The sequence below is a fragment of the Chaetodon auriga genome, chromosome 19, assembly GCF_051107435.1.
Source record: "Chaetodon auriga isolate fChaAug3 chromosome 19, fChaAug3.hap1, whole genome shotgun sequence".
Taxonomy (NCBI): domain Eukaryota; kingdom Metazoa; phylum Chordata; class Actinopteri; order Chaetodontiformes; family Chaetodontidae; genus Chaetodon; species Chaetodon auriga.
This window is the reverse complement of record NC_135092.1, coordinates 22,740,001-22,755,000: the sequence shown is the minus strand read 5'-3', so window position 1 is coordinate 22,755,000 and position 15,000 is coordinate 22,740,001. Positions and strand designations below refer to the sequence as shown.

The 15,000-nt window shown below is 49.2% G+C and overlaps 1 protein-coding gene across 2 annotated transcripts in view; it reads left to right on the top strand.

Annotated features, from left to right (window-relative positions):
• The window catches only part of gfra2b (GDNF family receptor alpha 2b), a 72,092-nt gene that overhangs the window by 56,909 nt on the left and 183 nt on the right, over nt 1-15,000 (top strand). For both annotated transcript variants that reach the window (XM_076758604.1, XM_076758603.1), the window contains 5 exons: nt 3,478-3,587; nt 4,216-4,356; nt 5,829-6,013; nt 10,157-10,204; nt 11,683-15,000. The exon at nt 11,683-15,000 is cut by the window's right edge and continues 183 nt beyond it. In XM_076758604.1, the coding sequence (XP_076614719.1) occupies nt 3,478-3,587; nt 4,216-4,356; nt 5,829-6,013; nt 10,157-10,204; nt 11,683-11,826 (628 nt within the window). In that variant the 3' untranslated portion in view covers nt 11,827-15,000. The remainder of the gene's footprint in view (nt 1-3,477; nt 3,588-4,215; nt 4,357-5,828; nt 6,014-10,156; nt 10,205-11,682) is intronic.

Sequence of the window (15,000 nt, the reverse complement as noted above, 5' to 3'; positions counted from 1 at the left end):
ACCACTCGTGCTCATCATGTTCCTGCTGACCAATCAGGCACATGCACATTCTGTTGCCGGTGCAGCCTCGACAGGAGAGGGCGGGGTCAAGGCGGGAAGAAGGGTTTCCCTGGACGTTTTTGGCGAACACGCGTCATGTGACCAACTGAAGACGATTTTACCTTTGATTTACTAGCTTGAGGACGGACAAAGACACGGAACAGAAGAGGACAAAAGGACGCAGAGAGAAGACCAGAATGAAGGAAAAGAGCTTTGTCATGTGACCTACAGGTGGGTCACATGACATGGAAGTTATTGGAAAACTGATATTATTATTCAGATCAAATTAACATGTGTGCTATTTGACCAATGTTGATCATGAAGGTGTTGAGATCTTCGTCTTCAGTGTCACACTGATCCGGTTGTCTGTACATCCACGAACACGCTGCTAACAGGAGCCGCTAACGGCTAATTCAGCAGACTGCTAATGGGACTTTTGGTGACAGAGGCTGATAGGACAGCTAATATTAGCGCTAATGAAAACACGAGACGCTAATTGATCATTAAACGATGCACTTTAATTGACCGGTGACAAACGGAGGTCAGAGACGCAGAGCTGGAGGCGTCCGGAGAGCCGAGCTGAGATCTCCTCTGAAACCGAGCCTGAGCCTCCTCGTTCCCCACAGGGCTCGTTAAACATTCATCTCCACTAATCATCAAGCGAGTGCGAAAGTGTACTGTACTCTCCCTGACCCAGGATTTTTCCTCTGAATTAGATTCCAGGCTGCAGTAAGAAGACGACTTTGGACCAAAGTACATGAAAAAGTAAACATATTTGAATAAGACATGAGTCTGGGATGATCTCCCTAAAGCAGAAGTTTAGAGTGCAGAGCAAGTGTGAACACATGGAGGACATGAATGTATGCATATGATAGCTGCAGGGTTCATCCCACACCGCAGGATGGATGAGCAGCTCTTGGATCTGATTGGCCCCCCTGACAATTGCGGGGGCGTCCCTGATTGGAAGCTGGTCTGAACGATTATTTGCCCTGATGATCGTGTCGTGTGATCGGTTTGCAGACACAATCTTAATCCTTTTATGTCAAACATGTTTGATTCTTACGATGTGAAATCCAGAGTGTGAAAAAGAACAGTGATGGAAGATTTGGCAGAAATCTGCAACAGCCAATGAGAGCAAGCTTAGCGGGAGCATCGCTGGCTGGATGCCGCGTGCTTAGAACAGAAACATGGCCGACAGTCGGCGGACGCTGGAGCAGCAAACAAACACGGCACACGACCACAGTTTGTTTTTGCACGTTTGTTGAGCGTGTGCGTCGTCGTCCTGGCGTCCTGGCGTCCTGGCGTCCTGGCGCGTGCCTTCTCATAACATAAGAAATCTGTCAAATTTTGGGGGATACCTGGTTTACAAACTAAAACACACACAGAAGATTTCATGTGAGACGTTAATAGTTTGAAGGAATATTTTTATCTTCCAAATCAAACGAGGAAATGATTTCTCAGTCCAATCGTCGCCAGGCTGAAGATCTGCTCTGATTGGTCCGTGAAAGAACAGAGCTGATCACCTGAAAGAAGACCCTTTTACTGACCTCTGGTCGTGAATAACCGCAGTTCAAAGTGTGGTTTCAGGGATGGAGTGCGATCGTTTAGCCAAAGGAGGACATTTGATTTCTGGTTTTCATCGGAGCGACGAGCTTCACTTGAAAGAGTTGAATAATTCATCCAGATTTTGTGGAAGTGTCGTAAAGGAGATAAAAGCAGAGTCAGCGGTGAATGTCAGGCTGCTCGAGGTTTGAAAAGAGTGTGAAGGAGCTTTAAGTAACAGCTCTGCGGTCTGATACGAAGACATTCACCATAAATAATAAAGCAGCACAGACTGAGGTCATTTATCAGACGCTGAAGACTCTATGCAGCTTCATCACACCTGCAGCAGAACACCTGGAAACACACACTCAGGTGGGAAACACTGTGGCTCCTCTTTCATGTGTCACTTGGCGGGTTTCAGAAGTCATGAATGTGTTACTAGCAGGCGGGCGACTCACTTATCGAGCTCACAGCACACAAACGCAGCACAGCAGCAGAAAGCTGAGCGCTAACACGCTGAAGCGGCTCCAACGGCAGCTAACGAGGCGCCGCCTGAGCCGGAGAGCTGACGAGTTACAGCAGAACTGAGTCAAACCACCATTGAACGACGGGCTGATGGATGCAAACACGGCGGGATTGTCTTTAGAAGACATCCTCGTCTCATGTGTGTGAGGACGCCGTCCTCATGTGTCTTTGACATAACAAACACAAACACGACGCCACGGCGGCCGTCTCTTCAGCCATCTGAGTCAGTCCCTCACACTGCAATCTGCCCTGACAGGCCAAGGATGACGGTGTCACAGCGCGCGCGCGCGTGTGTGTGTGTGTGTGTGTGTGTGTGTGTGTGTGTGTGTGTGTGTGTGTGCGTGTGTGTTTGTCATGTAAAGAAACAGTCACAGGAAAGTGTGTGTTTGTCAGTGTGGATCATGTTTGTGTCTTTTGTCTAAAGCTGACATCGTTGACAGGATTACTTAAACAGGCCAACACACACACACACACACACACACACACACACAGAAACACACACTGACCTCTGTGTGAAAGTCAAATGCACAGCACTCAGACCTGTCAAACCATATCATCCTCTGCAGCCGACAGACAGGCAAACACAAACACTTCCGTGTGTGTGAGAGTGTGAACGTGTTAAGCACTCATGCACACACACACAGGCACACACACACACACACACACACACACACACACGCACGCTCACACACACACGTGCGCTCACACAGTCGGACTGCCTCTATCGTGTGGTATCAAATAGCGACAGGATCACACGTTCTCGTCACCCCGCTGATCCGACCATACGACATCCTTCGCTCTTCCTCCCCTGCTCTTCTGCCTCCATCTCTGCATCGTAACGTTCATCAGGACGAGAGGAAGAGTCGTGAGGAAGAGGAGAGGCAGCAGGGAGGCTCAGGAGTGAAAGAGGAGACAAAGAGAGAGGATGGTGAGACACAGAAGTAGGACAGGCAGTAGATTAGGCTCAGTGGCTGTACAGTTATTGCCTGTGACAGTTTCTCTGCATTAACATATGCATGATGTGGCGGATCCTGCAGGACACGCATCCTGGAAGCACAGAGATAATCTCCCAAACTACTGTATGAATCAGCCGCTCTCTCCACAAGGATTGTCAGCTTTCAGGACCGTTTGTGTGCATCTGTTTGATCTGTTTTAGATCTTTTTTTTATCACATTTCAGGAGGACTTTATGCAGCCATACGTGGTGTAGCAGGAGAAGAAGACATGAGGAAATACATGAAATGAAATATCAAAATCAAACGTTTTGGGGACTGAAAAGAGAAGCTTATTCTCTCTCTGTCATATATGTATGTATACGTATGCATGTTTAGCATTGGATGCTAACAGGTGTGTTTCTGTCGTGTTGCTGCAGGTCTCGACTCGCAGATTTCCACATGAACTGCCAGATGACGTCTCACACCGTCACCAGCTGCCCCCACGACAACTACCACGGCTGCCTCATGTCCTACGTCGGCCTCATCGGTGCGTTCGATAATCAGCTCTTATTTATTCATTAAGCTGTTGGCCGAGCGGCAGAGGGTCAGGCCTTTATTTGAAACAGGCCACGTCAGGCTTCGACTGCTTGTGATTGGACGCGTGGTGTGTGTCTGCGTGCTGTCACTCACAGTAACTGATTGATTCACTGCATCAGAAAAAGATGTAGCCCTCATCGTCACACACCACTGAAACCAGTCAAATGAAAGTGGCCCAGTTTGGTGGAAAACCACCTAATCTGGCAGCACTACTGACTGCTGTGCCTAGCTACAGTTGCTAAGCTATGATTGGACGATCGGTGCCAGGAGGAGGTTCAGAGAACAGTGACTGGATCAATGAAGCTGACTGGAGTGGTTGTGGTGTTTCCAGCAGGTCGAGCTTCTTCTACGCCGTCGTTCCTTTGAGCGTTTACAGTAGAAGCTGTTCTTCTGTCAGCGGCGTGTGTGACTCACGTCCTCGCTGGAAATCACTGACTGATTCAATTCCCAATTTACAGAAATCCTCTTTACCTTTCTTCCTGGATAATCTCCATCCTAATTCTTATTCCTCCCCAACACTGACTGCTGCCCTCCCCCCTCTCTCCCCCTCTCCCCCTCTCCCCCTCTCTCCTCCTCAGGCTCGGATGTAACGCCTAACTACAGCGACAGCAGTCCTTCTAACATCACCATCAGCCTGTGGTGTACCTGCAGGGGCACAGCCAATCAGGAGCCAGAGTGTGAGGCTTTCCACCGGGACTTCACACACAACACCTGCCTCAGTGAGTCCTCACTTTGTGTCTTATCTCCACACCTGTGAGGACCAAATTTAGACCAAGTCAAAGATGATAAGAGGCAGGAAGGTCCTGAGCAGTACAGCAGACACAGTGTGTGTTATGTGTGTGTTCAGTGTGTTTAGGTAGAAGAAAAGAAAGTGTGAGCGAGGGAGAGAAGAGAGGTCAGGAGGAGGAGGAAGGTCCCCAGATAGTCTTTAAATAACAGTGACCCAAATCTCACCTGTGCACCTCCTCCTCCTCCTCCTCCTCCTCTACATGTACATGCATGTCGATGAAATGTGCCCGTGGCAGAAGAAGCAGGCCGACATGCAGCAGGCTGGAAGCTTCACTCTGTCACGTGTTAGACGTTACTGTGATCTGATCATTGATCCTGATTTAAATGTAAGCGGACGTTTATTTATCGATGCTAACTCGACCGCGGACTGAGAAAGTGTTTCCACGCTTTGGCGATGCCAAACGTGACGCAGACGTGGAGGACCAGCGTGGTCTGCACGGGCGCCATCGGTCTGTGCTGTTCCATCTGAAGCTCTCCACAGAGGAAGAGGAGCAGCCTTCGCCTCGTGTTGGGTGGTTTGAGTCGGAGGACGGTGTTCATCGATCATTCACCGAGCACACCTGAGTGGACTGAGCTACGTACAGACGACCTGACGGGTTTTTGTCGAGCGCCTTAGCTTAAAGCTCGGTTAGTTTGTTGTCCCGTCGTCTCTTTCAGCTGTCAATGTGTTGTCTTTATTCAGAGACAGGGCAGGTGAAGCTGCGTGTGGAGCGTTCACCTCATGATGATGCTGAAGCCTGGCTCCTCCTCCTGAGTGAGGGGCCGTCTCTGAAGTCCACGTGCGATGATGGCCGAGAGAGCTTCACATTTTTGTCAATAATGTTTTTCACAGACTCTTGAAACCAGCCTGACCCCCCCCCCCCCCCCCACACACACACACCCTGGTGTTTGTTGTCTTTATCAGAGACACTTCAGAGCGGCTGAACGTTCACCTTCACCTCCTCCATCACACACAGCAGCTCCAGTCTGAATGAAACACACTGCGTTCATTCACCTATCGAGGCTTTTAAAGACTCCTTCTTTTGTACTGATCGATTCAGCCGTGTGCTTAGAACTCTTCTGTTTGTGAGCAGCTGAACTTCACGTGAAAACCAGCGATGGGAGTAGAGAAGAAAACGCAGGAAGTGATGAGAGCAGCTCCTGGGAGGCCTGTGCTCTGTGGGATGAATGTCATGAAGTGATTCAGATACAGATTACACACCCAGTGAATATTAAGACAGGAAGTGAAATGAGTGACTGTGGCTTGGTGAGCAAACAACAATTTTGTTGTCACAGTGTAATTTGGATAATAGTGGGTGTAAAGAGGCTCTAATATTGATAAGCATCCCCCTCTGCTGCTCTCTCTTTGCATATTTCTGGTGTTTACCGTCTGCTCGGCTTCTGTCTTTATCGCCCGCCACAGAAAACGCCATCCAGTCCTTCGGTTACGGCTCAGAGGGAGGAACTCTTCTGGTAACCGAGCCGTCGTCCACCTTCTTACCGCCCGCCCAGCCGCCGATCGTCTCCAAACCCGCCCCCTCTCTACACGGCAATGCAATCAAACCCATGGACAGTGCTTGTATGTTCTCCACCTGTGCCAACCTGCAGGTGAGTTCTCTGCATGAGCTCCACGAGGAAGCAGCACGGCAGGTTTTATTAGCTGTGCTGAAGACGAGGAACGTGCAGACTGAGGAGCTCTGAGTCCAGCAGATTCATGTGGTTTGCTCTTCTTCACACACGTTAGCGTCATCCGTCTGCATCCAGGCAAAGTGGATCATCCATTATGAAGAGGGAGGAGGTCAAGGCCGAGCTTCGTTTCTGTCATTATGTACGAGATTTAAAGCTTGAATTATCAAAAACCTCCACCTGAAATGTGACTGGATGTAGAGAGATTTTACTCAGCTGCTTCATCTTTAACTCATTTACATTTTGCAAAGTTACTCAAGTGATTCATATTCATGATAAAGTCTAAAGATAAAACATAAGATGAAGGATTATAAAAAATCTAAATCTAAGTTATGAAACTGTATGAAGGCAGACTATAGACTGTGGACGGAGCTGGAGCAGGTGGTTAGCCTAGCTTAGCATAAGATGAAACAGAGGGCTAGCCTGGCTCAAAGTTCAAGAATACACCAACCACAGTTATAAACATCACTTCAAATCACTATACCAGGTGACTGTACAGGTGTTCAGGGCGCACCTGGATCTGGAAATAGGAGGTAGTTTAGTGCGTCGTCCCTGTCTCTGGAGTCCAGGTTTGGGTTTACTGTAGCTGCTGCGTATGTGAAGGTCTCATGAGCAACTTCACTCTTCAGCCACGATCAGATGAATCACCTGCACAAATATCAACAATCAGGAAGTATCTTTGATGAGCAACCTGTGTTCAGAAAAAAATCAAGTACAAGTGAACTACAACTCCCAGGGTGCATTTCGGCCGCATCCAATCATCGAGGCTGAAACTCTGCAGTTAACTCAGTTCTCAGATTCTGGGTCAGTTTTAGATGAATTCAGTGACGTTAACACACGTCGATGTGTTTGTATGAGATTCACTCGGTGACTGCTGTTTGTCACGGTGTTCGTCGATGGCGTTAACAGTGAGGCCGGCTCACTTTAGTTCGTCCTCGTGGGACCTGACCCGTGTTTTAATGGCGTTTCTGTCTGGCAGCTCCTCATTTTTGCTGTGCTGAGCCGAGCTGGAGCTGCAGCCTCCCTCCTCCCCTCCCTCAGCTCGTCTCTGCTGTTGGCTCATTGTGATGCTCCTCCAAACGCAGCCATGGCCGCGGGTCGATGGCGCTTCCCTTCATGTCGGGCCTGCGGACATCCTGGTAGCACAGGGACGGCGTCTGGTGCCAGTGGCTGCCTCGATTCACAGCAGGGTTTTTGGAGATTCGGCTGTCGTCCGTCCAGCTGACACGGCTGAGCGGTGCAGATGTTGCTCAGAGAGGAGTGCAGGTGAGGTGAGTTAGCTGTTAGCTCCTGTTTGTACGCGTGGATGTACAGACGACTGTGATACTGAAGAAAACCTAAAAATAAGGAGCATCTTTTTTTCTGTGACTTGAAGGAAGATTTTTGGACGTTTATCCACGATGGACATCAGAGACATACCCTCAGGGAGTGTAACCTACACTGAATCTAAAAACATGAATCATGTCTGTGAGCTGTGAGAACGATCAATGTTTGACTCACTCGGCGAGCTGCCCTGCCCTCCTGCAGGAGGCTAAACGCAGCTGAAGACCTCCTCTCAACCAGGGAGACCTGGAAGGAGGACAGCCCACACAAACACTGAGTTCACACAGAGAGACAGAAGGACAGACAAGAGGACAAACCAGGGGAGAAGAGGTGAGGCTGAACCTCCTGGAGGAAGGTGATCCAGATCCAAACATCTGGATGAAACCCCAGCAGCAAGGAGAGAAGGTCCCTGGAGAGAGAGAGAGATGGTCCAGCAGAGAGGAGGAGGAGGAGGAGGAGGAGGAGCAAACTAAAGAGAAAGACGAAGAGCGAGGCTCACAGCTGGCAGCTGGTGGGAAACAAACCTTTAGCTGCAGCAGCAGTGTGAAGAACAACCTGAGATAAATGGTCTGCGACCCACTTTGTGAACATTGAGTTAGATGACTGTGTTTAACGGCTGCTGCTGCTCACAGTTTAACCTCCACCCTGAATTCACCCGGCAGCCTCCATCAGCTCCACCAGGCGGAGCGGCTGCACCTGCAGGCCTCTGCCTCTCAGCAGCCCTTTCTAAATACCTGGAGTGTGTGTGTGTGTGTGTGTGTGTGTGTGTGCAGTTAATGTGACGCTCCCACAGCAGCAGGGATGGAGTTACATCTGAAAGGAGACAGACAGGAAACAGATGAGGACAGAGATATGAGGACTGAGAGACGCGGCGTCCCTCTGGACGCTGGGTATCGCCTCTGCTGTGAATCTCCTTCCTCAATTGTACCATTTTCCCAAAGCACATGAATGCAGCTATCGCTTTTCTGAGCCGTGCTGAGCAGTCAGTTTACAGGAAGCAGACCTGCAGAGGCGTCGGAGTCGGGAGGTCGCTGCAGTAACAGTCAGAGTGATAATACGTCACACACCTGGTTCAACGATCGCTGTAACACGCAGGTGTTCGTGCTCACGGATGCAGATTTGTGGAGGTATATTTCAGAGGAGATGATAATGATGCGGCGTTCTTCGCTCCGCCGACCGATAAGATCTGATTGGCTCTCCCACCCAGGTACTGGGACGAGATATGCTAATGAGGCGCTGACAAAGAGGCTGATGGAGGATGCAGATAGATGATGCTGTGTGACATTATTGCTCTGCATTTCAGTGACGGCGAAGCTCGCAGGTCCTTCTGAGACGTTTCTCGTCCTTTGGGACACGAGACTGAGACGACAGACCGTCCTCAGAGTGACAAGCTGCTGCGTGTCCTCGTCTAATGATGCTTCTCAGAATAGACGCACGCAGGACTCCTGGATGGATGGTATAGATTTATGTTACAGCCGTCAGTTTTAATTCTTCCCACTTCGTTTTTCTGTCAGTCTGACGGAACGCTCGAAATAGCATAATACCCATGAGCCTCAGCTGCTGCTGCTGAGAGACGACGCCAGTCAGAGGTGTCAATCAGAGCAGGGTTGAATGGGGGGCAGCTGGACTTGGTTGTGGATCCTTGAAAAGATTTCACCTTCTTCAGGTCTGACTGAGTGTCGGGGGGTCCGAGGTGGGCTTCGATCCAGGTGGTTGGAAGCAGCCGCTCCGTCGGTGCTCCTGCTGTCGCCGCCGTTGCTGGAGTCGCCTGAGCTCAGCCGCAGAGGTTGGCGTCGTCACATGAGGCCAAATGTGAAGCTTAAATGTGCAGTGAAGGGATGAGCAGACAGGTGCAGGTGGAGGAGAAGTGGTGTTGTAGACCTCCTCCTCTGTTGACAGATGGTTTCTCTGCTTAAATATCCTCCTTCACTCCTCTTTCAAACCATCTGTCCTCTCTGTCCAGAATATGTCCACTGTTGTCCTCCAATAAGAGTCCCTCATCTTCCAGGTGGAGGTGAACCGCTGAGGAGCTGCTCCTCCGGCGTTCGGCCGTGTGTTCGTTTAATGGTTCTGGAAGCCTGTGTGTCCTCACTGCTGGGCTGCAGACACAGGGATTAGTCTCCAGCCGTCCTCCGTTGGACCGTCTCTGGGGAACTGTGACCTGGATGACTGAGGGTCTGCAGACGTCACAGCTGGAGCTTCATCAGCTCCTGAATTCATCCAAAATCTGAACAAATTCATCAAAGCTGCTTTGTGTTTTCTCCACTTTAGCTCAGTTTGATGCTCTGTGATTGGACGTTTCTTACTGCAGTGCACCCTGGGAGGAAAAGATGTGCATCAGGAGACTTTCATGTCCGTCCCAGATGTGACACACGGAACATCGTGAAGACTTTTTATAGGATTTTATCTGAGACTCCACAAACTGCAGTTTGCTGTCGTGTAAAAACGACTTTAAGATTCAGCTCAGCAGCAAATAAGCTTTGTTATCATTACAGTGTTCAGCTCCCAAAGCATGCTGGGTAAATGTGGACAGAAGTTGGTCGTAGCTGATGATGTTTTACACGTTCAGCCAATCACGTGTTTGTGAACAGCTGATCGGTTAGAAAACAACATGCTGTAACTAAACGGAGAGATTTTCTTTAACGAGTTACTCGTCCGGACTGCGAGTGGGCGGACGGCGGCGGACATCTGCAGCTGACTGTGTGTGTCTGATTCCTCGGCTAACGAGTTCTTGTCTTACAGGACGGAGGTCAGAAGTGCGTCTCCTCTGATGAGTTTGAGTGCGAGGAGGTGAGCAGCTTTGATTACACACGGCGAGTGTTTGACAGTTAAAAAGAGAACGATGGAAGTGAGCTGCCTGTATTCAGAACATCACACACACACACACACACACACACACACACACACACACACACACACACACACGCTTCCTGCCATCCTTCCTCTTTTAGTTTTCCCAGCAAACATTTGATGGACGGTGACGTTTGGAAGGTGTTCAGGTAAAAACTCCTCGCAGTCGAACGTCGTTAAACTTTATTGAAACACACTGAAATTTTAACACTGCTGTCGTTTTTTAACAATCACAGTTTTATTAAGAGAATCTCTCAAAAAGAGATTTTAAAAAAACAGCAGCAACTAAACTTTCACCAAACATCCAAATTTTGTTTCTCGTCATTAACTAAAAGCACGTGGAGGTTTGAACATGGAGGAAGGAGCGGACGAAGCTTTGGCCTCGAGCACGTTGAGTGTTTCTTTGTGTTTGGACGCACAGAAAATGAAGTGATGGATTGGAAACACATGCAAACAGCTGCTGAACGGGATTTCTCATTAGTGCCTGACCAGCAGAGAAAACTGTGTCTGGGACTTAACGTGCAGGGAAGCAGGCGTCAGGCCTGCAGCTCCACGTCAGAAGGTTTAATAGACAAAGAACTTCATCGACAGCAGTAAAGAGCCTCCTCTCAGCATCGCAGCACGAGATCATCATTAAAACACCGGAAACGTCTCTGACGCCACACGTGAAGGCTGCGAGAGCCGAAGGACACAGCGCAGGGACGTTGGTGTGACGACACATCACCACGCAGGAACCCTGACCACCACTTTCCACCAGGCGCCACTGATGTCCGTGTTGGTAACGGAGGAGACGCCTCCCAAACAGAGAGCACAGACAACAGTGAAACCTTTGACGGCTTCCTGTGTTCGTGTTTGAAATCCACTGGAAACCATGTGTGTTCGCTGCAGGAGGCTCAATCGATGTCCTCCTTCTCCCTAATCGCCACCATGAAGACCACGCGGAGACCATTTATGGGAACGAAATCAGGCCGAAGTGAACGCCGTCTCCTCGTCGAAGGCTCGCAGTCACATGACCCTCACAGATGAACTGACTTCACAGCCTCCATTTGCTGAGAGCAGAGCGTCAGTTTGCCTCTGAAGCCGCTTTTCATTAAAAATAATGACCTGCTCGGCGTGTTTGTGTGAAAGTAGGTTGCATTAGACTTTCAGCATAACGACTTGATCGCACCTCTGTCAGGTCTCATTTCGTGCTATGTTCACGTGTTGTGTAAAATACCTGTAAATATCGGCGTCAAATGTTTGCTGGGTTATTTTTATACGTTCAGGCTGAACGACAGCACAAACGTCTTGTATTTCTGTTCAACTAATGCGTTTGCCTTCTCCCTCCCCTCCATCCCTCGCCTCTCCTCCCCTCCATTGCTGCTCCCTCCCTCCTCCACCCCCCTCCTCCGCCCCCTCCCTCCCCCGCCTCCCTCCAGGCTCTGCTGGCTCAGGGGTCGATAGACTCTCAGGACTCTGCCGAGCCGAAGAGCTGCAGCCGGCGGTCAGCTCCACTCCTGCACCACCTCTCAGTGACGGTGTGTGTGTCCGTCCTGCCCACGTTTCTACTGCTCCTCTCATAAACACCAGCTCTCACATGCATACTGTACACACACGCACACTCACACACACACGCAGAGGACCCGGAGACAGTCACGTGACTCGACGTCCAGCGGACGTCCGAACATCGACGACGGCCGCTGGACGAGGGAAAGTGAGGACGTTCAGATCAGCCGTCTCTCTCTGGCACAAACAGACGATGAAGGAGCAGAATGGAGGAAGAAGAAGAGGAGGAAGCTGGACTGAGCGTGCTGCGAGGGAGAGGGCGGGAAACAACAAAGGCAGAGACAGAGAGGCTCTTGGGATTTTGGATCACAGTGACTTCATTTCCAGAGCTCCGTGTCTGGAGGGTTTGTGTGCTTTCTGTCCAGCTCCGGCTCTGACTCACTCCCTCCAGCTTTTCTGGATCTGAGACAGCTGGTCTGAAAACACAGGGACTCTGGCTCGAGCACAAAACCACACACACACCAATGAAAGACACACACACGCTCGGACAACACGTCTTAAAATCGGCGGCGCGAGAGAGAGACGGCCGGCTTATAGGCCGGACAGATGGAGCTGATCCTTCCACAGTGTTTGTCGGCTCAATTTATCACTCCCCTGGACTCTCGAGCGGCAAGAAATCTATACTGCATACATACAGAGCACACACACACACACACACACACACACACACACACACACACACACACACACCGTCTCCCTCCCCTTTCACCTCGTTAGCGGGCATACAGGGTCCCCTCACGGACACAAACACTCATGCTGTACACCAGTGTGCTTTTTGCGGGTCTTTCTCTTGATTTTGTCGTCGACATTCTGTACAAACTTCATTTGATGTGGAAATGAAACCAGTCCATCGATGCAGAGTGTAAATTTCACATACTGTTAGTGTATAGTTGTGTGAGCGTGTGTGTGCTCGTCCTTTGTCGGGAGTGTGTGTCTGCGCGTGGGCCGTGTGTGGACGCTCAGTGTGTGTGGCAGCAAAGAAAAGACGGATTCAGATCTTCTCGGCTGAACGTCGACGTGTGAAACTGCATCGCTGCTGAATCCTTAACGACGACGTTTAAACACGACTCGACTGACGGAGCTGAAACGTGACAGAAAACGTCAACGCCGTCACTGAGGTGGAGGAGTTACGGACGCACTCTGAAGGTTACATTTCCAAGACGTAACAGCAGACAGTCAGAGGAAGGTGCAGGCCATCTGCAGCGCCGCCATTGGACGTGCTAACAGAGCGCCGCCATTGGACGTGCTCGTGTTTCCGTTTGCAGCGAATGAACGTACGAGGTGTTCGCTCACGGTCTGATGCGTCATCACACACTGTAGAAAATGGCCTCCTGTAGGTCCTTCAGGTTGTCTTCACACCACGACTCGTTGATCTCTCGCTGTCAGTTCTCGTCTGTTGCCGTGATGCTGAGCAGCCTTGTGATGATGGAGATCAGCGCTGGGATCCATATTTAAACTTGACGACTCGTTTCTGGGCGTGACGTCGTGTTTCGCTCACGATGGGATGGAAACTGAGGACGCCGACCCTCAGCCGGTCAGAGCAGCTCAACTTCAAACGTTTACGACTTCTGTCCAATCAGGTTACGTTCGATCAGTTGAAAGACGTTTTTCAGCGTCAACAGAACAGAAACGAACGTTGTTCCAAACGAACACATAAATTCAAAGTGAAATCTTTGTTGTTCTAAATTGGAGGGTCATCACAGTCTTCATGGAGCGCTCAGCAGTGATTCAGTTTCTTAGACCATTCAAGTCATTATGTCCTTTCTTTGCTGTGTGTGTGTGTGTGTGTGTGTGTGTGTTTACCTCTGGCCACTCTGTGGGGTATTTTTTATGTTTCATAGAGGCTGTGGGACGTGGAACGGGATCAGAGGCCTGGTGTTTGTTATAAGGCCGCTCAGGGCTCGAGTGGCTCGTCGCCTCCTGCCCTCCATCAGCTGGAAGTACAAGAGAGATCAGTTTCTGTGATTATGGTGTGGCCTTACTTTACTGTCTTTCTTACATACTTGAAAGTGGGAGAGTGATTATTGGTGCCCCGCCAGCGGCCGGAGAAGAGCTTACAGTGTCCAAACCAGACCGCCGTTCAGTCCCAGAGGACGAAACCACCTTCAGGGCAAACTTTGCATTTGACCAACATTTGGTAGGAAACCCTTGAAATCGTTGATTTTTGTTGTCCCCAAAGGAGAAATCTATGTTATGGGGACCTCAGTCCTTCCTCTCGCACCTCAGCAGGTCAAAATTTAAATTTAATTCCATGAATAAAATGAATTGAACATAAAACATAAAAAGCTAAGCTAAATAAACTTTTGCAGCACCTGTTGGTTGAAATCTAAAGTGGGTTAAAATGATCAATCTGCTGTAACTGTTGGATTTCCATGAAGTTTGTTGTGGATGTCGATTGTCCCCAGAGGACGGACTGTTGGACAGTCCTGGATCATAGTGAGTGTTGCTGTAGATGTTCGATGGATGTTTCTCAGTGTTTTTGCTTCCTCCTCATCTTTGGACCAGATGTAAAATGTCGATGTAAAAATCGAATGTGACGACTGATGATTGATGGGGTTTCTCTGGTTTTTGGACACTTTCCTCAAGCATCACATTGAGGCAAAATTTCAGCTTTGTAGAGAAGATATTCCACAAACTACCCTGGAGGATGCCAGTCTTCTGCTCAGGCTCTCAGGTGGATTAATCCTTTAGATTCCAGTTAGCCAAACAGTAAACTGTCCATCTCAGATTGATTTAAATTTTAAATTATTGATGGAAAATTTGAAAGAAATTGTGTTTAATTGATGGGGATCAAACCCTAAAACCAACCCTGAAAGTATTTTCAGCAAGAAGCAACAAATCTGATGAACAAAATGATTCAGTGACATTAATGGAAATAAAAGGGGTCCAGCAATCGATCCCTGTGGGACACCTCAAGTAACTTCAAGTGCCAAATCAGAACTCAATCATGTACATAGAAAGTGTTTCTGAGTACTAATGTAGTTTGATGACGTCAGTCCGTCCGTTGAAGCCATGATGTGGTAAGTTCATAAGTTAAACAATCGTTGGGAACCTCTGCTCTCGCTCCACCCTCAACGTAAACTTTCCATGTTTAATTCCAGCTGCTGTTGATGTTTGAAAGAAAAGCAAAATTATCAGAATATTCTTCAAACCAAACGTTTCAGTTTGTTGGCTGTAATGAGCATTGCTGC